The 26,697-nt window shown below is 35.2% G+C and overlaps 1 protein-coding gene across 15 annotated transcripts in view; it reads left to right on the top strand.

Moving 5' to 3' along the window:
- Positions 1–26,697, top strand: part of FGFR2 (fibroblast growth factor receptor 2) — a 163,419-nt gene that overhangs the window by 57,391 nt on the left and 79,331 nt on the right. For 10 of the 15 annotated variants that reach the window (XM_074295741.1, XM_074295746.1, XM_074295747.1 and 7 more), the window contains one exon: positions 25,180–25,446. The exons of the other annotated variants lie outside the window; for them this stretch is intronic. In XM_074295741.1, coding sequence (XP_074151842.1) covers positions 25,180–25,446 — 267 coding nt within the window. The remainder of the gene's footprint in view (positions 1–25,179; positions 25,447–26,697) is intronic. 15 annotated transcript variants of the gene reach the window in all.

The following is a 26,697-nucleotide window of genomic DNA, read 5'->3' as shown; positions in this document are numbered from 1 at the left end:
GCAATAGGATGCCAAATCAGGTCTCCAAAGTATAGCTTCCTTGTGTTATCTTAAGTATTGTATTAATAACTCACATTTGTGTCCCCTCCTAAGCACTTTCCTCATAGCAGTCTAATAAATTAGGCAACACAAACACTATTGTTCCCATGTTCCAGATCTTAGGATGATAGGTCATAGCTTTAGAGATAAAATGGATGTTCAAGGTCATTTAGTGTGACCTGTCTCTTCTCCCTTTTTATAAAAGAGTAAACTGAGGTTCAGAAAGGGTAAATGATTTATGCCTGCTTACACAGAGTAAGAGTCTGACTCAGAAATCAAAGGCAGAATTTTGCCCCTGGATCTCTCACTCTTTGCCCTATGCCAGGAGGCTCTGTAAATTCCTGAAATATCAAAGATCAAATCAATCTACATCAATTAATATAGATTTAAAAAATAACAATACACATCTCCAAGATAAAAAATTTTAAAAATTATTTATTGTTTTATATGATCTATATCTTTACTATTCTCCATTAGTGTTGGTATGTAAGATTTGATTGTAACTTGATAATCTACTAACAAAGACTTATTCTTGCCCAGTTAAACTAAATACAGGCTTATGAAGTTGAGCACACAAAGAAGTACACATTCTTTATTAATATGTAAAATATTTCACAATTCATAGACAGACTGTGTTTAATACTACATCTTGAAAACAAGGTTGGCAAAACAGAGTAATTTAAATTCTTTGCTTTGAATAGAATTACCATGTTAGTTACCACCCTTCATCTTTTTACCTTAACTCCTAGGCTCTTATTTTGCTGAAAGGGAAACTAAGGCACAAGGGAAAGAAGTGACTTTCATGAGGTCATAGTACTAATAAGGAACACAATATACATACATACATATACATACAGACACACACACACACACACACATATATATATATATATATATATATATTTATTTGAACCCAGATCTGAGCCCAAATCCAGTGGCTTTTCACTACTACAGACCAATCAACTCTCAGTCCTCTTACAACTTTAAAATTCTACGGTCCTCTTCTCTTACCAGACAATTAGAGGGAGCCCTTAATTCCTGTGGGTCTGTAAAATGAAAGGGTTTGGAATGGATAATTTATAGGTTCTGTCCACCTTGAACTTTCTGTGACTGATTCCATGCCTTTACAACCTTTATAGACACCAGAATCTAAATGTTTCTATGGCCCAGGGCAGAGATGCCAACATCATACATAATGAATAATTAAAAGGACATGAGAAAACTGGCAGTCCCATTTCATTAGGAAAGATTTTGTTTGCAATTCACATCTCCAAATAATCAGGGAATGCAGCCATTCAACTTAGAGATAATTTTTTTTCATGTTTATTTTGTAAGGCCCATGGTGAAGCTATCCTTAATGCTGGTTAGGACATCACTGAAAGATTCTCTCCAAGCTAGTTTATTAATCTTAATAAGAATCTGGGAAATTTACTTTGGGATTCCAGCTTGTTAATCTAAGGATAAAACCAAGTCCATGGTCTGTCTGTTTGCATCTGTATAGATGACTGTTTTTATCAGGGAGTTCAAAATAACTTCTTCCGCCCCACATTCTCAGATTTGTGTTTCCATTTCCCTCCCCAAGTGTTCCTAATCATGATAGGACATAGAAACTTGCTGAATCTTTTTTTTTCCAAAAAAGGTGACTTCTTTGCCCTTTATTGGGCATTCTTTTTAGCCTTTTAGGTTCTTCCTCACCTTTTTTTAAAAAATTGATCCTCCATGTAAACTCATGAATTTGCCAAACACATAGCCCCTGGATTTGTCCCCTGTGTATCTGACTCCCTCCATGCCTCTGGTGTTCTGCTGATCAAGGGGAGAGTGAGGTGCTGAATGATCTGTTTGAGAGGTGAAAGTGTTTTGTTTTGTTTTGTTTTGTTTTGTTTTTCAAACTTATCATGAGGCATTTTAAAGAGGAGTGTGTATAAGACCTGGAAGCCAAGTTCCTAATTTAAATAATAGTTCCAGGACTTTTGACACTAAGTTATCTTGAGTACCATTTATAATCACCATGATAGCTTCCATTTTTCTTTTCTGCAGGGAAGACTTCTTTCTGTTTCTTGTTAATAGATACTCCTTTTGGAATAACTGGGTCACCAGCCCATGTTGCTATCAGACCTGGCATGACCTTGTTGTTCTTGATTTCAAGTCTCCTATGAAATCTGAGGACAATTTCTACATCTTGTTGACATGAGGGATAAGATCAGGATACTCTAGCATCCTTTGATAGCAGGTGAGGGATGAAGAGAGGTTATGTAGCCATGCATTTCTAGGCTGTTCGCAAATAGTAAGATTCAGAAAGAGGCATTAGCGTTACCTGTTTGGTGATATTGTGGTGTTTGGGGTGTGTATATAGCTATCTTAATCTCTTATTCCAGGGACTATCATGAGAATGCTTTCATCTGAGATTTATGAAAGTGACAGTTTCAAAATATTTACACTTTTCATCCTTCTAAACTGTAATATGGTCAGTAAGTACTAAGAAGAATCTAGTTGATAATTATAGATCTAAGAAAGATCTAGAAAAGGAAAAAACCTTTAGAGACTATCTAGTCCTTCTCTCTTCCCATTCTATCTTATAGATAAGGAAACTGGGTCTCAGTGACTTGTGGTAAGATCAGAGAAATATGAAGTATTTAAATGTCTCATTCCCCCCCCTCCAAAAAAAATTGTCCAGCCATAGAGAAAAATGGCAGCCACCAGTAGGTTCAGAGACAGAATGGAGTAGCGTGTTATTATCTTCATGTGATCTTCCAGCTCCTAAATTATTTATTTATTAACTCAGGCTTTTGAGAAAGTAGATTAATGCTGTCATTTACATCTGTGATCAAGTTAAATATTTATGATAAAATGAAAAAAAGCATATTTTGGGATAAAGGGAAAACCCTGTTTCTTAACAGATGTTAAAACTTTGTCATCAACAGTTGCATTTATTCCATTTTGGAAAATAGTAAACAACTGTTCCACAATCAAGATTAATTGACCCATCCTATATGTATTAAAATTGCTTTCTCTTTCATTTCAGTCCTTTTGAATCAATCAAATTGTTGCAGCTCTCTTTACCTCTTGCACAAGTAGAAAGTAGTAATTCCCAAGTTATTTATAAATAGAGATGAGATATATAGAATTGCAGTTTTGGGTGACACTTTTTAGGTGGAAATTGAAAAATAGCTTATAATGAAAATGTTGATAAGCTCAGGAATGAGATTACAGGACATATATGTATGTATGATTTATGTAGCACCTTCCCTTAAAAGAACTCAATTCAGTTCCATAATGTAACAGCAAAAACAAATGCTGCATAAATTTCATGAATATTTTCTGGCCCTTACTCTCCATTTCTATTACATGTGGATTAATTTTTACACATAATAGTCTACTGTTGAATTTTTCTATACATAACCAATTGTTTATAGAAATATCTGGAAATTAAAAAAAAACTCAACTCTGTGTATGTGTGTGCAGCGGATGTTACAAAATGATTCTAAAGATCCTTAGAATTGGCAAGTTAAGAATTTAGACCCTTTGAATGCTCTTCTGCTTAAGCTGGAAGTTGACAGTGGGATAGTCCCAAGGGAGTATTTCTGTCTTAGCAATGGCATTCTTCCCATCCTTCTAAATCTTCCAGATTTTCAACAAAATGGATATTACATTCTTGGTTGACACATGCTAGTTGCTCAATTGAATATATACTAGATGTAGAGTATATAAATTTTATAAAAAATTTTTATAAGACAATTATTTCCTTAAATGGCACTAGATATTTTATGATTTTATATCCAAAATTATTACAGTGGATATTTTAAAAGAACATTTGATCCGAGTAATCTGGGGCATTAGCCCAGGATAGTATAAAAGCAAATGTCCCCTAATATGATGCATTTACTTTTAATTTTAAATATCAGTTGTTTCAAAGCTTGGTTCATTTCAATAAGTGGTTATTAAGTGTCTGCCATGTATTGGGCACTGTGCCTATAGGCATTGACCTATAAGTTTTGTCATCTTGGATCTCTGTGACAAAGTTTGTGAGCTTTAGAAATGTGTATAACTTGCTGTTTTCAGTCTAAATGTTTCAATGTTTTTTTCTGTTAAAAGAAAAAAAAAATCTCAGCTTTTGCAGCCATGCAATAACAAACCAGGGCACACACGTCATTAAGAAAAATATATTTTGGCAAGAAAAGGCTTTTCAGTTTTAGGCTTCCAAGGGACTGTCATTAAGGCCTGTGGAAAATTATGGGGGAAAAAGTTACAAAATTTGTGGGAAGTGTAACATGCTTTACTTGCTTTTGCCCTGAAGTTGGGTTTTGAACTTTTGGTAACATGTTGTGGTAATCAATCACATATTCGTTCATGGTTACTTCTGGGCTATAACTGCCATACACATTGCTGCAATTGTTCTAGCCCATGGAAGCAATGGGCTTGAGTTTTAACTGGATTAGCCAGTCGAGGAGAGTATTTTCTGGTCAGCTTTTGCATGGCGGCCTGAAAGAGTTAAATGGGTTGCCCACCTCCTTGATTGTATAAACCAAGTGAGAGTCAGAGTTTATGATGTAATGCTTTTCTTTGCAGTAAGTGTAATTCTCTGTCCTGTCAAAAAAAGTTTGTGCTGGAAAGATTTTCTGGAAGATTCTTGGTTTGGATCTGGAACTTCTCTTGGGGATTCTCAGGTTTTTGCCTAGATTATCTCGTATCTGACATTTAATCCTTGACTAAAAAGATAAGGGCCTAGCCTGAGCTCATTTTATCTGTCTGTCTGTCTCTCCTACACATTTATTCTATTCAGGAATAACTTGTGTTTAAACAACATATGTGTATGTCTTGATCAAAGTTGTTACTTTATATGCATCTCTTCTAGTTCAGGGCACCATAGATTTAGAGCAGGAAAAAAAGATTATTGAGTTTAATCTCATTTTAAACATAAGGCAACTGTAACCCTAAGCACTTAAATATCTTTCCCACAGTCATTTAGAAGGTAGAAAGTAGAATCAAGGATTCGAATCCAAGTGTTCTGATTTCCAATGAGAATAACTTTCTGCTGCATTACTCTTCCATGTGCTAAATTTAACATGATTTCATAGAGATCTTTCTATACTTAGTATGTTCCTTGCATTTGTTATTTTATATATTGCAGTTTTACCATAAAATGTATCTAGGCATTGCATAGTTATTGGACATTGAAATTGTTCCAGATTTTCTGTATACAGGAAGTACAGTTACTTGAAATATATTCTGATAGTGGGATTTCTAGGTGAAAAGGTTTGTTAGTCAATTAATTATTATTTTTAAGTAAATATTTTATGGATTTTTTAATACCTTGTTCACTTACTAATGACTTCTCTTTTCACCCTGTCATTAGACACTCCCTTGAAACAAAGATATAAACTTAAAGAAAACAAACCATTATATTATCATTTCTGATAAAGTTTGCACCTTTTTGTAGTTCATCAATTCACTGCCACTGCAGACAGTTCAAGATTAGTGTTTATATTGATCAAGGTTCTGTTATTTTTCAAGATTGTTTTTCTTTTGCTATTTTTGGTGATATATCATGTGTGTTATTCTTTTGGCTCTGCTTACTTTGCATCAGTTTTTACAAGTCTTCTTATGTTTCTTTGAATTGGTCATGTTCATTATTTCTCAGGGTTTAATAATATGCCTTTGCATGTATATACCATAAGCTATTCAGTCACTTCTTAATTGATGTACACTTGTTTTCTTTCCAGTTCGTAGCCACAAAAAAGCACAGAATCAATTTGTTGCAATTAAGACAGAATTTTTCTTTTACATTTTTTAAACAAGCACTTCTGATTTTTAAGATTAGAATGAATAGAACATCCCAATACCAAGTTAGCAGGCACAATATAGGAAAGAATAAGGAAGGACTTACCAATTTATCACATAGTATAGATAACTAAATAACAAAGAAACACATAGACATAAAGAAATAAATACTGGTTTTAATTGTTCCTGAGAGAATCTGGAAGCCAGAATGAAAATGGAAAAAAAATTCTAAGAATTAAGGCCAGAAATAATACCTAGACAGGTATTTGGTGAGTTTTGGTGAGTTAGAGTATCCTGTGAGGAAAAGAGAAAAGAGGAAGAAAAAACAGAACCAATTTTTAGATGAAATAATGTTAAATTTGTTATTATTTTTCAAATGTGGTCTGTGGGTTGTTTTTTTCCTATTTAGACTCAGAGATGAAGTGAATCTCCTTGGTTTGTTTGTCATATCCTGTGAATTTAAAATACCTGGATATATCATGTCTTTAAAGATGAGTGTTCAAGATTTGGAAAAAAAAAACTATAAACCCTTATGGGAGGAATGCTGATATTTCCAACTTTCTTATACCTCCCTGGAAAAAAAATTAAAAAGAATTCTAACAGCTTTGAGAAAGGAAGTATAGTGTAATGAATCAAGGACTGGTTGGCCTTGGAAAGAAGTGGATTCAAATCCTTCTTCCGATTCACACTCTCTTCATGACTCTTGGACCTTAAGCTCTTAGTTCCCCAGGAAACTACCTAACACTCTGTAAGTCACAGATAAGTTTCAGGGTATGGAATATTTCCAGATCAAGAATTCCTACACCAAAGAAATCAAAAGTCTGGACCAGAATTAAAAAAAAAAAAAGCTTTGAAAAGGGACTTTCCATAGATGTCTACTCAGATTTTATATATTCACATATATGTATATTCATTTATATATTCACATACATATACATATTCATATATATGTTATATGCATATATAAACCTATTGGGGAAGATCAGGTATTGACTATTGTTTTTAACTCATAAGTAGTGAGCAATCTTTGGAAGAAAGGAAGATCATAACAGTATCTATTTTGAAAAGGTTCTTAAAGGCAAGGGACTTTTGAAGTGACCATCAACTTTTTCTTTCCTTTTAGTGTATTAGTTGCTGGGTGGGAGTCATTCCTAGCAAGTTGGGAGTTCTCTGAGTCTTTTCTGAAGTGCAACATTTTCATTTTGTAGCATATAATTTCTTTGTTTCTATAAAAGGAAACATGCAACTAGGTACTTTTAAAGTAGAAATATAGATTTTGCTTCCTCCTTTATAAAAAAGCACATATACATTCTAAAGCCAGAAATATCAATACACATATATCCTATATACTATCATTCCCAAGTGGGGCCAGAACCAGATTAAAATGTAATTGGAAATATTTAACAAATAAATAAAAACACATTAGAATACATACACATATGTATACATATATGTATGTATATATATACATATATTTGGTTTTCTAAATCAGTATACAGGCACAGAGATACTTATGTATAGTTTACTAGCCCCATTTCTATTTGAATTTGACACCACTGTTCTAAACCATGAAATTAGAGGTAATTAGAACGTTCTATTGACTTTTTTGAGTACTATTGGGTTTGTTAGTTAGTGGTAGAGAAGAGGCCTGAATGCCTACAGTAGGAGAATTGATTTATTGGTTGAAAGGTAGTAGATACTTATAAAAGAAACAATTTGTGAGAAAGAATTAAAAAACTTAATACTCCGTGAAAATAAGAGACAGGATATCATGGAGAAATAAGATGTGAAGGTAATCTCAGTTTCTTGTTGTAGTTTGTAGTTAATTTAAAGTTTCCCCCTTACCAAAATCTTTCCTGTCATGTCTATATTTCACAGATTTATGGAGTGTGCTGAAAAAGAAACAGCCAACATAAAGACAAAGTCATAAATGAAACAATGAACTCCTTGATTATTGAATTCATAATCCACATTTAAATAGCCTCTTAAAATTCACAAAATGCCTTCTTACAGCAAATCTAATAGTGTAAGGATTCTTTTTTTCATTTCATGAAAGGGGAAATTGAGGCCCATACAAGATAAGTGACTCAGTCATAGTCCATCCAATTAGTCAATGGCAAAGGCAACACTTCAACTCAGTTTCTAATTCTGAAGTTCACTCTGTTTGTCTGTGCCCCAATATTATAAAAACAAACAAAAAATCCTCAATTCAGAGTATGGGAAGCAAAAGTAAGTAGAAGTAGGAGGTGATTTGATGATACCAAGTTTCTCATTCCCAGAGGAAAAAGAACTCTAAATACATCCATAGATTTATCAAAGGACTTGTTTATTTGGGATTATCTTTTATCAGCTCCTACTTTTGTAGCATTTAGAGAAGCATCTATGGAGGAAAGGTTAAATGTCATAGTGGATATCTTAATTTGGAATTTCCTGAAATAATTTGGGTTTAAATTCTCTACCATAGGATTCCTCTGAGGGGGAAAGAAGAGAAAAGGGGAATTTTCTTTTTGTTAAAAGACAGCCCCAAATCATTCTCTATTACTCACCTTCTAATAAAAGCCAGCCTACCATCTCTCTCTCCTAAGTAACAGTCTCTTTTTTCCCCATCACAGTGGAGGACAGTTTTAGGAAAACATAAAATATAGGTCATTCAAATCCAACTGCTTACTGTGGAATCATCCAGTTTAGTGATCTGTATCCTAAAGAAGCCCCAGCCCTCAAACAAACCATTCAAGTGCTAACCAAGCCCAAACTTGCTTAGCTTTGAACACTAGACAAGATCAAACCTATTCAAATGAGTAAGGCCATCTGTTTTCAGGCATCCAGCTGCTCACCCTCCATTTGCAAATTGCTGAGATGCTGCTCTTTGGGACCTGTCCCAGGACACAGGGATGCATCTGTAACATCAAAATGAGGTCATGCTGAGAGAAAGGCCCAAGCTCTTTATATAAACTTGCTGAATAAGACCCCCAAAAGATATTTAATGAAGGAAGCAAGATGGAGTGATACCCCAGTCCTTCCTTAATCTCTTAATAGTTGTGAAATTCCTGTTCTTCTTCAGTGGAAGAACACAGAGATAATATTCATAAAACCCATGTTACGTACGTGCATGTTCTCATAGGGTTTTAGTTTTTGGTCTAGACGTGATTTCATTATTGTAAGGAGCTCAGAAATGAAATTCCCTCCACCCTTGTACAGTGGCGACTGGTTATGAGAATTATCCAGGGATGTAGGGAGGTTAAGATAGATTTGTCTGCCATCTTAAATCTAGAATGAGCCTCCCTCTACTCTTGGTCTGAGATTTTAGTGGCCTGGGAATGCTCTGTGAGGAAATTGTTCTTAACACTCCAGATCTTCAGTCTTTCTAGCACACTGCCTGGAGGCACTGACAGTGCTGGTCCAGAGTCACAGCCAGTCCAGTCAGAAGGCTGGACCCAAGTGGTCCTCATTCAGAGGCTGCTGCTCTCCCTCCTAGATGCAGTGCTGCCTTTGGAAAACAGATTAAAACTAAGCCTTTCTTGGAATGAGCTACTTACCCTCTCAGTACCCCAGGCAACTTTGTTAAGACAATGAAAGACCTCATGTGGTCTTTTCCTTTGGGGCATTCAGAACATTCTTCTGTGCCAGTGAAATCACAAAGTCTGAACTGAAGAAAGACCCAGGCAAAGAGCTTTATGACCACTGGCAAATCATTAACCTCTCAGTGCCCCAAGCATCCATCCATCTGTCTATTTATCATCCATCCATTTATCTATTATCTGTCTGTGTTCCATTCATCCATCATCTATCTGTCCATAGACATACATACACAAACCTATATGCATACATATGTATGTACATATACATACACTTGCACACACAACTATATATATATATTATACATATACATATACATATAGATGTAGCTATATAGATATGTGCATACATATCTATATATGTGATATACACTTAAAGGGAAATCATTTAATTCTATAAGGTCCCAGGCAACTCTAAGACTCTTAAATTGTGCTAATTTGCCTTGGTAAAGGAAGTTCTTCCCTAGGTATAAAATCAGAGGTCCAGTTAAATATATATCTGTCTGTCTGTCTGATCATAGCTCCTATTTGTAAAGCACTTGCCAATTTACAAAGTCCTTTTCCTGTTACAGGGGATGAGGTGAATGAACTAACTGGAAATGCCATCAGCATCCCTTGGGAAACATTTTTAACAATACATGTTAAAAAGACAAGATCGTGTCATTCAGAAGGAAGACTTGCAAGTAGCGTCTCAATATCCAAGAGTTTTTTTTATGGATAGTTTTTCTTGAAGTGAATGTAGAATGCTAGCTTTTGCCTCAGACACTAGATGTGCAACTTTGGTGCTCTGTCAGCCTGTAAAATAGGAATAATAATGACATCTTCTTCACAGGATTGTTCTGAGGATCAGTTGAGATTCCTCAATATGGAAAAGTATTAGTGTCTGGAACACAGTGAGAGTTTAATAAATGTTTGTTGACTGATAGAGTACTTTATGCCCTTCAGCTAAATTCAGAATGAGCCGCAGATCAACCTTACTATTCATCCAAGGGTATCTTTTTGAGACAGATTCATGGTATAGACAGATTAACACTGAGAAGTGTTATTGTAGTATAGTCCTGGCGTAAAAGAAAATATATGGTGAAAAGATGGCATTCCAGAAGTGTCTTCTCTGCCTGCCTCTTGTGATTTGGAAAAAGGTTACTAACCTATTCTTAGCATAGTAGGGAATAAATTTTCTTAGGATGCATTGGAGGATAATGAAGGTGAAATCCCTGTACCTCTTGGATGGAGGTCACCAGTGTCTAGTGTAATAGATAATGTTTAAATAAACCAGCTCCCTTTCTCAGCCATTCTTCTCTCTACACAGAATAGAATGGCCAGTGATGGTGTCATAGTTTGAAAACTAGGTACCCAAAGGTAGTAGAGTGGATGGGATTATTTGGGAATGAGGACAGATGAAAAGAAAAGGTAAGGGAGACATCTTAAAGAGTCAGTTATGCACAGTAAAGAAGGAGGGACAAAATTTCAGTGAGCAGTGAATTCCTTTCAGCATGTGGTGGAAAGTTAGAATTGATCTATTATGATCTATATATATTCTTAACCTTTTTGAATACTGGATCCTTTTGGTAAGTTGGTGAGTGTTATGAACCTTTTCTTAATATTTTATTTTTAAATACAGAAAATGAAATACATAGGATTGCAGAGGAAGCCAATTACAGTGATATTTAATATATTACAATATATATATTTTTAAAATTCCATGTATCCCAAGTTAATAATACCCTGCATGGAGCCCTAGATTGGAAGCCAAAAGCTATTCTCACCATTTTTATAATGTTGAGGTACTGTATGCTTCCAGAAAGTCTTTTAATGTTTTTGTTCCTAATTTTTTTATCCTGTAGAGCACAGAGATGATATATGTATATATATTTCATAAAGGTATTATTGAAATGAATTATATTTTTAAAATTACACAATTTGGCAGTTACCTAAACATTTATATGTCATTTAAAAATAAGATTAAATTTTACATCTTTTGTTTTTGTATTAGTTATATTTCTCTCTCCTCCACTTCTTTGAGAGTTATCCTTAAAGAAATAAAATTTTTTAAAGAAAAAGAAGAAAAAAGCAAAATTCATCAAAACCTATCAGTACACTGAAAGAAAAATTAGTCTATAAGCTTCTTGAGGACAAGATACTCTTTTGTCTCTTCCTGCATCCCCAGCATTTAACACAACAGCTGGGACATAGTACGGATTTAATAAATGTTTACTGATATTTTGATCAAAATCTGATATTACATGTAATGTGAACTCCCATCTCTGCAAAGGAGAGACAAAGAGGTTGGAATGGTTTTTTCTGTCTTCTTTGGAGTAAAGCTTCTTCTTTGCAATTTGTGTCATTTATTTTCAGTAATTCTGTGATTGATGTTCTTTTCATTTACCTCATTGGAGTCACTGTGTATTAGGTGTCATTTTAAACACAGGCCATATGCCATTTCATTTAAGGGTGTGAATGGATTTGAAACCAGAGGACCTGGGTTTGATTTCAGCTTTTAAATTTATTATTTGTGTAACCTTGGGGAAGACATGTAATCTGTTTCTTCTTCTATAAAATGAAAAAATGGGACTAGATAATCTCTGAAGTCTGTGTAACACCACATCCCATGATTTTTTGAAAATCATGTGAGATTTATATAGCTATATCTATATCTACATGTCTATCTATCTATCATGTAAATTGAAAAATCTATTCAGTAATTTTTGCATTCATAATTGAAATGATTGACTATTCAATTAAAACAAAACTCTGTTTTTAAGTCAGGAAATAACAAAATCATACCTTTAGAGCTAGAAAGAAACTTTGAGGCCATTATTTCACCTCTCTTCATTTCACAGATGAAGATAATGAGACCCAGAAAAGAGAATTCATTTTCCCAATGTTATGAACACATTTAGTGGCAGAGTTCTTAGTTTATTTCCAAACTCAGTTTTCACTACACCATACCATGTTCAGTCAACTGATTTTGAGAATCTACCCAGTGTCCAATACTGCCCCAGGAAATCAGAAGTCGTAGTTCTTCTTCCTCAGGAATTTGAAATCTAGTTGGGGAGCTAAGACTTAACACATATGAAACTACAGCAAACAATATGAAACAACCTATAATGAAGTTCTCAGTTGTGTAAGAGTTGAGAAGAATATAAAAAAGATTCCCCTTAACTCTTATACACTCACATCTCTAGACCTCAAGTATATACAAGAAATTGATCTTTAGTGATTTTTTTTCTTTTAAATGAAAGGATTTATGCTCTTCCCAGTAATGAAAGTGTTAGGAATTTCAGTTTGAATACCTAATTTTTCTTTTCCCTTTCTGTCCCTGCTTGTACACCTCCCTCCTCCTTTTTTTCTTTTAAAAATAATTCATAAGAAGAATGGCAGCCTGACTTGGTGATAAAGCACTAGCTTTTTTTGAAAGACCTGGGTTCAAGTGTCATCTCCGAAGCAATGCAGCTGTGTGACCTTGGGCAAAATACTTATCTTCTCATTGTCCAGATAAGTCTCTAAGATCCTAAATTGCCTAGAAGTTGCTAATCTTCATGTTAGGAGTTTTTTTTCCTCCTTCAGTTTCCTTTGAACTTAATTGGTCTGCTCCAAACTCTCCCCTCACCTCCAACAAACAAGCAAAAAACCCAAACATAGCAAAAGTGACTGAGAAAATAAGAATGAGACGGTCACAGTAACTATAGAATACCTGTGACCTAGGAATAAAATGGAAGATATTGAGGAAGGGGTAGGGAAGTAGCATTTATAAAGTCCCTACCCTGTGCCAGACACTTTATGAGTTTCATCTCATTTGATCCTAAGAACAATACTGCAAAGAACTATGGAAAAATCTGATGCAGAAAAAAAATAGGTTAGAATTTATGAGATGAAGATGGTGGGAACTGTGTTTTTTTGTTTTTTGTTTTTTGTTTTTTGTTTTGTTTTGTTTTGTATCTCTCTCAAATATAGTAATCTGTTTTTTACTGGATAATTTATGAATTTTGCTGAATTCCTAAAAAAAGTATATACTATTGAGTCAGGATACATTTTTGTATTTCTTTGATTACTATGATTATTATGCATCTGTTAGGAGAATTTATGCAGCTCTGTAAAAATAGCCCATATTTCTATAATACTTAAAAGTGTTTAAAAGCACCTTCTTCACCACCAAGTGAATGAGGTAGTGTATCATTACTCCCATATAACAGATGAGAAAAATGAGGGTGATGAATTTCCCTTGGTCACACAGCTAGTGAGTGCTCCAGGCAGGTTTTAAAACAGGTCTTCTGGGTTTTAAGCCGAGTACTCTTTAGAAATAATTATGATGATTGCTTATAATTATATGCTTCTTTACAGTACTTACGCACTTTACATATATTTTGCTGTTTGATTCTCACAACAACTGCAAGTTAGGCAGCACAAGTATTTCTCTCCCCTTTTACAAGTGAAATTTAGAGTTCTGGATTTGTTTAAGGTCACAAAGTTGGTAAGTCATCAACAAGCACTTAAAAAGTGCTTACTCTGTGCTAGGCACTGCAAGTGTTGGAAATACCAGTATAAGCAGAAAGCAAGACAGTTGCTGCCCTCAAGGAGCTTACATTCTGAAGAAGGAAAACAAATAAAGGAAATTGAACGGGGATAGAATGAAATCTCAGTAAATGATGAAACCAGAATTTGAGCCTATTGGTACTCTAGGGATTACTCTGCTATATGGCACTATCTCTTCTTTAAGGGTGATGGAGTGGATAAAAAGTTGGTTTCATTCATTCAAGTGTCACTTGTGATGTGTTTTGTCTATGTGACCCTAGGCAAGTGGCTTAGTCTCCGTTTCCAAATACTTCTGTTGTAGAACAGGACCTGATCTGAATGAACAGATGGCGTTCTCTATGCCGCTGAAATCACAGATCTGATGCAAAAAAGGAGGGGAAAAAGTATTTATTTTTCCCAACATTGAATTTTGATGGATTGCTGATGTCTGCAAACAAAATGTCTAATTTGGATACTTATCAAAATGTGTGGCCACCGAGGATTTACCTAATAGCTGCAAGAATATGGTTTTTGTGATTTTGATAATCATTGGAAAATCCTGGTGAATTTCTTTTTGGGACAATCATTTTGCCACTCATCTGGACACTCATTATCTCCATTCCAATTCAGGCTCATGCACTTACCACCTTTCTAACCATAGGCAATGCCCTTGACCTTTCTGCTTGAACTTCAGTTTCTTCATCTATAAAATGCAGATTTTAGTACCTGTCTTAACTACTCTACAAAGTTGCTAGGATCAAAGGAGGCAGTGTTTGTGAAAATGCTGTGTGCACTCTGTAAAGACACATACAAAGGGCAAGTTATTTGTTTAATATGGCAACACCTTTACAAAGCAACTACTGTATGCACAGATTGCGTCAATAGAAGATCAGTACAAATTATGTGAATTCATTCTATGAACATTTTATCATTGAATGCTACCATGCAATATACAACTCCTGTTCTGGTCATAGGATCATACATTTGGAGCTAGAAGGAATCTCAGAACTCATCTAGCCTGATTTTAAAGACCTAAAAAGGTACCTATGTGTGTATATACACATGATAATATCTATTCATATATATTCATATAGACATGTATACATACATATGTGTTTGTATGTCTGTTTCCCTATGGCGAATCCCAACTGGGATGCATACCCAGGCTTTGAGCATTCAGATCCAGATCTCTTTTCTACTTTTATATTATCAGTTTATTGATATCACATTTCTCCTAAAAATGACCTACCTTAAGGGCCCTGAAGTTTAGGAAAATGTCACCATGTCTTAAAACAGTAAGAAATACTAACATCCTCTGATATTCCTGGCAAGTCTATTTTCCTGAAGGAGGCTCTAAATGACTAGGTTTATGGTGTAACACATGGATCACACCATGCTATGTACACAAAACTCTTCATTGTACACTGGAGGAAGGTGAATATTGGCTGATTTGACATAACTTGTTGTGCAAGTTTTTATTTCCTGACTAGAATAATCTAATGGTTTGTCTCTTGGGTTAATGTTTTTTGAACAGAGTTCAAATTTGAAGTTCTTACTCAAGCAAAGCTGCCAATACCTAGGGATTTTGTATGTGAACATCAGTGTAACAATACCTGCATCATGTTGGTTGAGTGGAAATTTTGCTTGAGTAAAGGCTGGACTTGGACCCAAAATGCTGATTTTTAGGATTAATGTTCTGGTCTATTGCAGTAGTCGTGGGATTTAAGGAGGTTTTCACAAGAATTAGGTAGCCTGGTAAATATTTAAAGCAACAAGCTTATTGTTATTAGCATGTGTTAACATAGAGGAGGAGGATCTGGCCAACACTAAAGGCATTCAGGGGTAGGGCCATAGGGCAACAGGAAAAAAGGCAGAGGTCTTTAGGACAAAAGGGTACTTCTAAGTTTCAGCTGAGGGGATTCCCAAGTCTCAAAGGTATTGGTTTTTATACCATAACAGAAGGGAGGGAAAAGATCCTAAGAAAGGCTCAGGACCTTCCTGACAGATTGCCCTTGCACCTGGCACCCTCAGGTTCAGGGATGGATAACATTTGGATCATTGGCTATCTCTCTTTCTGTCTACCTCAATGATGCAGCTAGAACTGTGAATTTTACAGGGAAGTAGTAGGGTTTTTACTCAGGCTTCCCATTTCTAGTCTTACAGTCAGAGATGTCAGGTATCGAACAGATTGTTGTCATGGGGATTGGGAGTTTCTAGGTATAGAATATTTCAGAAAAGGGCCAAACATCTATATGCTGTTTGTTTGCAAAGGCAGACTGATGCAAGGCAGTCAGAGCACAATCGGAGAGTTTTTCTGCACCACCACATCTTGGGATAAATTTTTTCCTATTTGCTGTGTCTTTTTTGATGAATATCACTAGTAAATTATTCCAATTTTCCAGAAGAAAAGCTAAAAAGTAAGTTGAGGTCAAAGTATGAGGGGCAACTTCAGAGAACATTCTAATCTAAAGGACCAAATGTCCTTTTTTTTTAAGGCATAAGGGCAGTTTTTAAACATACTTTTTTAGGCATAAGGACATCTCTATAAATTTTAATTTCTAATTCATTTTGCATTTTTCTTGGATGACAACAATATATCTATCACATATTCATATATACATAATACAAATATATACATAATGTATCATATATATGTTTTTATATATATATGTACATATATATATATATATATATAAATTCTGTTAAAGGAGTATTATTCACTGTTGTGCTATTTACAATAAACATAAGTAGCATTTATAAAGCACTTTGAATTTTGTGAAGTACTTTAATATATTTTAATCCATTTGATCTTTACAAAAACCCTGTGAGATAATTACTGCTGTTGTCTTTATTATACAGATGTGAGGTAGACAGTAGATAACTGAGTTGCCCAGAGTCAAGCTGTAAAGAGTGTCTAAGACAGAATTTGTATTCAGATATCCTTGACTATAAGTCTAGTGCTCTATCTACTGTATCATCTGTGTGCCATCAGTGAATAGTAACTCAAAGAGTATTAAGAAATGTCTAAAATAGCCCTTTTTAGTATCTCCAGGTACATGTTGCTTTGCTGAACCAAAAATATTATCATTGCATGAACAGGATCTGCCTTAATCATTTCAATTTGATGTGAAGAAAAACTTCCCAAGGATGGAGCTATCCCAGATGGAATTGTCTGCCTTAGGGGGTAGTAAATTCCCCATTACTAGATATCTTCGAGTGAAAGTTGAATGATCATTTTTTTTGCAGATGTAATAAGGATTTCTATTTAAGAACATTTTGGATTGTGTGGCTTCTGGTTCTCCCCCGCCCCCACTCTGAGTTATGATGATGAGATCCTTTCAACTCTCAGATTGTATTTATAAGATACGACGAATAACTAACTGACAAAGAGTATCTTAGCCTGTTAGATTTCTTACCTTTTTTACTGATTTGATTGCTCTTTGTGATATTGATTAGTTGATTACAATTGTTGAATTGAGAAATTCCCATGTTTTTGTGTCAGTGTTGTTTGAGCACAGTGTATAGTTATATTTATAAGAATGCTGTTAAGGTAATTAATAAAAATATTGTATCTTTTTTTAAACATAAGGAGACCTTAAAAATGTGATGATTTGACAAAAGATACACATTAGGAAAATATTGGAGCTGGGATTTGAACCTGGGTCCAAATCTAGCTATTCTACTGTAAAATACTGCTTTTGAAAAGAATTCTTGTTTAAAGGAACTCCTTGGTTAAAGGAACCAGGAATATTTAATATGGAGAAGAGAAGGCTCTGGGGCACATGATAATGGTCATGTATTAGATTTGTTCTATTGATTCCAGAGCAACCAGGAGCAGTAAGTGGAAGTTGAAGAGACAAATTTAGGTTTTATAGGGGAAAAAAACAATTAAAACTTTCTAAAACTCAAAGCTGACCCAAAGTATAATGGATGACCCAAATGGTTGTGGGTTACTTTTTCCCCATTCCCACAAAGGGGGGTCTTCAGGTAGACTCTGGGCAGCCACTTGTCCTCAGGTTTGTTACATTAAAGACTTTCATTTATGGATTAGATCACATGCAACTGTCTGAGGAGCCTTCCTACTCTCCAGTTCTGTGACTGATGTTTGGATTTATATCGCATGACAAGTCACATGTTGTCAAGAGGGAACTTTTATAGACTTTGAAGAATTTTTGAGTAGAAGTTGTATAACTTCAGCTGGAATAACTTTCGATTCTATGCCACTTTGTGTGGTGTAAGGCAGTAGAATGTTTGTTTTTATTGCTGTTCATTAAGAATGATATCAAATCGATCAACCAATTGGCCATTTGTTAAATACCCACTGTGGCTCAGGCACTAGGTGCTGGGGAGACAAAGACAAAAAGTGGTTCTTTGAATCACCATGTTCTTATTCTAAGACCAAGAGTCTGTTGTACCAGTTGGAAGCTGCCTATGTGCTCTGCATTTCTAAATGGTCTAATGCTGCCAAAAACCTGCTTTGTTCCACTTCAGGTGACTATTTCTGTCTATGGCATGTCAGTGTGAGCTTGTGAATGATTTCAGGAATTTTTGGTATAGAAACATTGTGAAAACGCATTGTCCTCTATTATTTCAGTTAATACTAAAATCTAAATATTGATGAGTGAAAATTCTTCTTTACCACCCACCTATTGAAATGAACCAAAGGAGATCATACTAGGGATACAATGAGGGAAGATTAAGATTGCATTCAAACAGAAATAAACAAAATCTGCTATCCTTTTCCATAATTTTGAAGGTCATACATTTGGCTTCATATCTAACATATAAAATTCCTGGTTCTTTCATTAAGACATTAGGTATTTCCAGATTATTTATTTTCCTTGCCCAAGGTGCCTGCAGGTCTGGTATAACTCATCCATCCAAGATGCCAGGAGCACATGGAGAAAAATCCCAGAAACCTGTGCTGATCTTGTCTAGAATGCTTAAAAGCTCCCACAAGAACCTGAAACCATTCCCAGCAGGTAGACAGCTCATCTTGTAGCCAACGGGGTTTTAGAGCAGCAGAACATGCAGGGCTTGCCTTTTGTGTTCATGGGCCACGCTGGCATTTTCTCTTACACCTCAAGAACCTGAACAAGGTGGCTGCTGCATTTGCTTTGTTGATGGGAGAGTAGGCTGATCACAGGGGGTCGAGTTCAGTACAAGTCTGTTATGTAATGAAGTCCAATGTGACATACCGACCTCCACCTAAAGAAGTGATGCATTTCTTGGCTGTAATTTTTAAGAGTATAGAACATACCTAGCCGGGAAAAGTACTAGACTGAGTTTCATTTTGGAATGCAATATCGTTTTCACGTTGGCAGAAACTTTTTTTTTAAACAGTTAAAATCTGTAGTCCGTACTCCGTGAAACGATTGGATAGGACAATACTTTGGTTTCCCATCTGTTCTCTGTTTGCTTTTGGGCACTATTTCAAAAACCACATTGGAAAAGTTTATGGGCAAACATTATAAAAAGTGACAGTCTGAAGTGCTGCTATAGTCTAGTCTGGCAACACAGTGTTACCTGAAATAGCTTACTGTTTCCAAATGCTCTTTAGCCATTTCAATTGTCTAAAGACATCCTCCTGATAATATTAGTGAAGAATTCACTGGAAATACATGAAAACCATAGCTTTTCTCTTCCAGACTTAGAAGTGAGACGAATCACATTGGAAGGTTTTAGTCTAGCTTGTTTGTTTTTTAAGGGGTTTAGGATAAATGTATTATTTGTTTTATTAGTGGGGTAAGCATAGTAAGATGGAAATGGAATATTGAAAATTTGGCATCATGAAACCTGAGTTTTTATCATTTTTTCTACCATTGATTTCTGGTGTTACTTTAGGGAACTTATGGAAGTGCATTGGACCCTTCACTCCCTCAGCTGTTAAAAAAGGTCACTAAACTCAGTGATTTCTGACTTCTCTTCCATTGTTGGACAGTCTATTCTATAACAAAGAAATGGGGAGTGTTTTAAAGGAAAGGAGAACAAATGCTTTCTTTGTAGATATGAAGACATTGTTACTCGCCACAAAAGTCAGAGTCTTGAATGTGTTTTTATGGATCAACAAATAGAATTTTAACAAAAAATAATACCCATATTACTAATGCTTCTTGATTTTTCAAAGATGTTTGGAGGTTTGAGCTGAGTCTATGCTGATATAAATCTACAGAACAAAATCTTATAATACATCAAGAAGGTTATGGAATCAGTTAGAAAAAAGTATGTCTCCTGTTCCCATAAAGTCCAATTTGTCACTTTATTTATTAAGCAATTTCAGGTAATATTGAAAAAGAATGTCAAATGCTGAAATGTTTGTTCCAGCCCTCTTGCTTTTTGAATTTTTATTTCTATTTTGTGCAGACATATTTTCCATCTGTGGGAGGCTACTGAAATAACATTTGGTACATAATATAACACCTGTCTCATGTATCAATCCTCCCATTATGTGTTGGCATGAATAAATGAGGGAAGCATTGTTAAACTGTAGACTCCTTGTAGACTTTTTCTACTTTTGAAAGGTTAAAAGTATACTATAGCAGCAGAAAAATAAATCCAGGAAATGTTAATATTACTATAAAAGGTATTGTTTAAATTTCACAGGGAACACTTTGCCCTATGTAAGCTGTCATATTTTACAAAGAGTCACCTGAATACTGGTGGATTCAGAAGCAATGGTCTGGTCTAGTTTATGTCAAGGAAACATGTTCTGAGTCAGGGGAGAAACTTACAGGTATCACAGAGATCATGTTAATGTTCTCAGGGAAGTAGGGACTATGTTAGTCTTTAAAGTAAATGATGAAAAGTAAATGATGATAAAAGAGAAGACTCAAGAGTCCAAATTGTTGCAGGGAATATGGACGGAGATCCCTGAAGGCACGTACTTGTTTAAGAGAAATAGAGGAATGATGAACCCTAGAAAAAAAATAACAACACAGTTGTCTCAAGAGTAGGAGCAGTGCTGAGAAAGTCTCTTCCAAAAAGCCAGATGTTTAGATTCCATCTCAGTCTCTCCTGGTGCAGCCTTGGCAGCCTGACCAGAAAGGTCTTTGATGTGCTTTCTGTGTGGGGAGGCAGCTTGTGGCGATGGGCCACTTGAGTGGCATCTGGACAGTTGTCATGGCACTCTGACCAGTCCCTAAAATAAGCACTCTTTCTCCTTTTTCTTCTCTTTATATCTCATCTCCATTTTCCTTTCCTTTCATCCTTGTCTACCCTACTACTCCCCCCGCCCCTGCCTCTATCCACTTCCCTTTCTTCTCTTTTATTTCCTTCTCCACCTGTGCTATAAACCCTGCTGTCGACTATGAATGTTATTGATAGCACTGTTAGGGATATTGAGGGCCAGAGAGGTTGCTGACCTGCAATGAAGACATTTCTTAGAATTCTTAATATGAGGTGGTGACAGGCTTTAAATATTTATTAATAGAGTTTTCATTTCACGGACTTCAAAGTCATGAGGTATTGATTTGGGGGGTAGTTATTTTATTATCTTGGAGATACTTTATAGTTTAATACTGTGTACATAAGGAAAATTATAGCTTTGACCTTTGGTTGTATCAGTCTTATATATTATATTGAATAAACATGACTTTCGAGGATATGGTAATTTTGATCATCTGTACAGTATAGGCTTATGTAAAAACAACTTTTGTGACTGAAAAATCAGACTAGTCACCCAATAAATAGGCACTTAGTAACCACTTACTTTATATTTACACAATCAGATTTAGTGATTCAGGTAGTACTAATCAATCAGTAAGCATTTATTAAATACCTACTTTATTTATACTTTCTATTCTTGATAGAACATTGAGGGAAGACATAATTAATTTTTAGCTTTGTATTATCAGTTTACAATCTATTGCCTGGAACTTAGTAATTGCTTGTTTATTGATTGACAAATAATCCTAATTGCCATGGGAAAGAAGCAGAGCTCACTCTTGGATAATATTTTCAGTCAAGCACCTTCCAAAGGGAACACTTTAGGACACTTTTTAGGGTGATATGGCCTTTTGTCTTCACATGGATGGTGTTTCCAGTTTCTGTGAATCCTTGAGGTACAGCCATCGAGTTCTAGTAGATTTTAAAATAAAAATTAACTTCATTAAAGAAGGACAAAGTCTTCATCAACAATTGCAATTTTTTGAGAACAAAGCTTATTGTATGTCACAGTTGGGCATTCTTCAACTTTCTTTTATTTTTCTTAAATATCAGAACTCTCTACCAAATCGTTAAGGATGGGTATCTTTCCTTACTTATGTTTCTAGAGAATAAAGATCTTGATTTCTGTAGCTTCATGTGCCCAATTTTTGTTCCTTTTTTTTCTATAGGTATTTTTTTTGCATTTGATGTAATTTAGTGTAATTTGGTGTAATTTGATTTAATTACAGATGTTATTTTCTCTAACAATGGAGTTCACAGGTCTTCTCTGATTTACTAGAAATTCTTCAAGAATTGCTGTGACTTTAAACATCACTAGCCCTCTGAACTTGACTCAACCCAGTGGGTTGATGACAGACATACAGATCATCGTTGGTACCATATTCAAAGCCATTCTAGTTTTGCAGGACCTGTCAGAACTTGTACTTGTTTGCCCATATCACAGTGAAGTATCAGAGCAGGGCTTGCATGGAGTTGTCTCTGTACTCATTACATTATTGTGGAACAATTTCTGCTTTCTTTGGGAAAAGTTTCACAGAATTCTCAGTGACAGTCATTGGCCTTTATGGTTGTTGGAGTTTACAGCTGTGTCCATTTAATACTTAGAAAGCCATAGGGACCAAGCTTCATTGTTTACTGTTTGTATTTGTCTTTAGACTTTCTTTCCTAACATTTTATTTTCTTCCACTAGAGCTTTTCTGAGTCTGCCCTGATTTACTGGTTTTCTTTCTAGCATGGCCTGTTTTGAGGTCTGCCTTTATATTCCCTCCCTACCTAGAGGCGACAGACATTTCTAGTATTTTTGAATTCTAGTCCAATCAAAGGCTTTGGAATATACTTCCATTTCTATCACATCTTATTAAATCTTGTCTGATGAACATATCTATTGAACCTCATAGTCATAAATTCTCAAGTATAAATTCTACTTTCCCCCCAATTTCTAGGTTGGCAGAAGAAAGATTATTAAGGAATTGACAGTGTATAACATAGAGACTGGATTGGGAAGATTTGAACTATATTAGGAAGGAGACAGATAACATAGAAATGGTGGCCTATATAGTGAAGAAATAAGTATAAAGAAACCTTCAAAAATCAGGCCTAATAATGCTCAACATATAATAGCTTCTTCATAAATGTTTGTGGAATTGAATCAAATTGAATCATCCTGTACAGTGATCTTGGGGGAGACTGGGAGGAGAGAATCTGTAAAAGAGTAGGAGGAGAAGGATACTGAAATAGAGGTTCGGAAGGAAGTCAAAGATAGATTTCAATTATTTCAGGACCCATAAAAGGGGAAAGACATTATTCTTTTTCTTACTGTTGCACACTGTACCATGTTTTTGGGAAGGACATAGAGCTAGGTTATTATTACCAGCTTTCTACTTCAGCTATATTATGGAGTCATTATTTAAAGGAATTTGGAGCATTTTGGGGGAGAGATTGGGCCAATTCCTACCTTTACGCCATCATTTTGGCTTTGCCTCCTTCAGCTAAATTATAATTACATATTCAGCTATAATTTCTTTGAGGAGGCTCTGGCATAATATAACCCTAATATCTTATTTATGAGCAACTTTCTGGAATATATTTTCCCCCCTTAAGTTTAAGATGGTCTTGAGTGGATCATCTGGAAGCTCAAGTTTCATTTGACATAGGAGATATAATCCCCCATTGTTTCTTCTCTTTTGAACCATGTTTTCTGTCTCCCCAACTTGATTCTTTGAAGATAAAGGATCAGGACTTAGAAAGGGATCTTCAGTGCCATTTGGCCCAACCATCTCATTTTACTAATGAGGAAACTATGATCCTGAGCAACTGTGACCCTCTCACACCGGTAGGAAGTAACAGAGCCAAGAACTAGAGTTCCTCTGACTTCAAGTCTAGGAGTCTCACTGTACCACGTATATAATATGCATCCCCTTAACCTAACACAACGGACACACATGTGGCAAAGGTTCAGTAAATGTATGATGACGGTGGTGATTTATAAAGAGACACGCATGAGCCAGATGTGTTCCTTTAGGAATGAAACCGACTCTATGATGAGAGTGCATTTGAATCTTTTGAAATAGTGTTGTGCTTTCTTTGAGGATTTGGAAACAGCAATCGCCTTGTGATGCTTGAACAAATTTGCATCCATTCTCAAAGCTGTGATTGTTTTTTTTCCCTGTCACGGGATACGTGGCACAATTCGTGGTATTCATGCTGAGCACTTGTCAAAGCTCATTGCATAAAATATGCTTTCCCATTGCTTTTTCCCAGGTTAGGCTCATCATTGATGATAGGTTCATGGATTTAGAGATGCATTTGTTCAACTGCTTAAATTTACAAATGAGAAAACCGAGGTCTAGGGAAATTAAATGACTCTTTTTTAAAGTCACATTGAGTAGTAATGTTAATAACAATAATGACTGATGTATTGAGTGCTTTAAGGTTTGCAAAGCTCCATACAAATATCATCTCATTTTATCCTCACATCATCTCTGTTGTACAGATAGAAAAGCAAGGTTGAGAAAATAAAGGTTAAATGATTTGCCTAGAATCCCACAGAGTGGGGCCACTTTTGAACTCAGCTCTTGTGATACTAGGTTCAACTCTCTATCCACCTGCCATCTATCTGGCAGAGTCACCATTTAAATCCAGATTTTCTTATTTCAAATCCAACCCTCCCTCAGATATTCTATTCTGCTTCTCAGTAAAGATGTGTAACAATTTCATTTTGTAGAATTGAAAGTGCTTGGTGATAACCTTCAATAACCTTTGTCCAGGTACTGCATAATTATATACCAACTGCCATGTTCATTCAGTGTCCTTATTAACTTTTTTTTTTAAAGGCTATCAACATACCATGAGGGAACTGTAGTCAGAATTGCTTCTGCTGGGTTCTTTCTTTGGGTTCACACTTTAAATAATAAATCTACTATTTGATGGACTATTTTCTAACTTTTGACTCCTGTGGGATGCTGGGAGAGGCAGTCTGATTGACAGCCGGTGGGAATTAGCAAGACAATAATCACAACTCTTGGGATGAAACGGGCCTCCACTGACCTTTGTTGGAAATTCTCTCCTTTCCCTCCTTCTTCTTTCTATCTCCTTTCTCCCACTTTTGCAGAGCCGCCAACCAAATACCAAATTTCTCAGCCAGATGTATATGCTGTTCTGCCAGGAGAGCCCCTTGAGTTGCGCTGCCCGTTGAAAGACGCCATCATGATCAGTTGGACTAAGGATGGGGTACAATTGGGGCCCAACAATAGGACAGTTCTTTTTGGGGAATACTTGCAGATTAAAGGCGCCATTCCTAGAGATTCCGGCCTCTATGCTTGCACTGCTGCTAGGACTATAGACAGTGAAACCTTGTACTTCATGGTCAATGTTACAGGTGAGTGAGTTGAACCCTAGATGATGTTTAAAAAAAAACCAAAAAACACACATAGACAACTTTGCTGTAAAATTTCATTGAGGAAGGAGCAAAGTCAGATCTCAGTGAGATCTTTGGTAATTAGCAGCTGTGTACATGTCAAGAAACTTGACAGATTTTTGTTAATCCTGCTTTGAAGTACTTCAGTGTGATAAACACAGTGTCTTCAACATAGTAGGTGCTTGATCAGTGTTTGGTGAATTGAATATAATAGAGGGATCAACATGTAAAAAATAATTAAGAATTTTCTGTTATGAAAATCATTAGCAGCATAAACATTTCCACACTCAAAGAAGGCTAGATAATGGGGATTATATGTGCAATATTTAAACCTCTATGAGCAGCTTTTTCCAAAGAGAAAATTCTTTTAAAATTAGTAAGTTCATGCACACTAAGTAAGTTCCTCAAGACCAACCATTTTCATATGAATGCCATTATATATGCATGTAGAGGTATATGTATGTATTCATCCCACTACATATATATCTATATCTATGTAGATATAGATATATAGATACATATGTATGTATAGGTATATACACATATATACTTGTACACATACATTCATAAAAACATTCATCTGAAAGTGGATGGTCTTGAAAAAATATGTGTGCATATAGATGTATATACACATGCAATACAAATATACATATGTATTTATATAAGTATATAAATATTAATATCCACAAGCACACACATTTATATATGTAATTTAAATACTTGCTATTCCTGGTTTTTAAAGTATAGTTTAGAAATATATCTACTTTAGAAATTCTTAACTTCTAGATGACTTTCCTTCCATAAAATCTAGCTCAGTTCAGTTCAATTCAACAAACACTCAAATGCATCTACTATGGATAAAAGACTTTCCTGGACTCTGAGAGACAAAGAAATAAAGATAAATAAGACTCTGTCCTCAAAGATTTTATAACTTAAAAGATAGATAAAATATTTACAAACAGTCTAATGCAAAATAGAATATAAATACAGAAGAGAAACCCAAAAGTTTATGAATACTTAAAGTATGAGTTTTCAAATAAACTCATTCTAAGTATTATTTTCTTATTAAGTGGTATGAGGGTTGCAAATAGAACATTATTTTATTAGAGATTATTTCCTTAATAGTTTCCTAAGAAAGTAACCATCTAAAAGTCATGTTAGGAAAAAATGCCTCACTTCCATATTATTCATAAATTCACCAATATATTTTAA

Source organism: Sminthopsis crassicaudata, chromosome 2 (genome assembly GCF_048593235.1).
Source record: "Sminthopsis crassicaudata isolate SCR6 chromosome 2, ASM4859323v1, whole genome shotgun sequence".
Lineage (NCBI taxonomy): Eukaryota > Metazoa > Chordata > Mammalia > Dasyuromorphia > Dasyuridae > Sminthopsis > Sminthopsis crassicaudata.
This window is presented reverse-complemented; position numbering and strand designations above follow the sequence as displayed.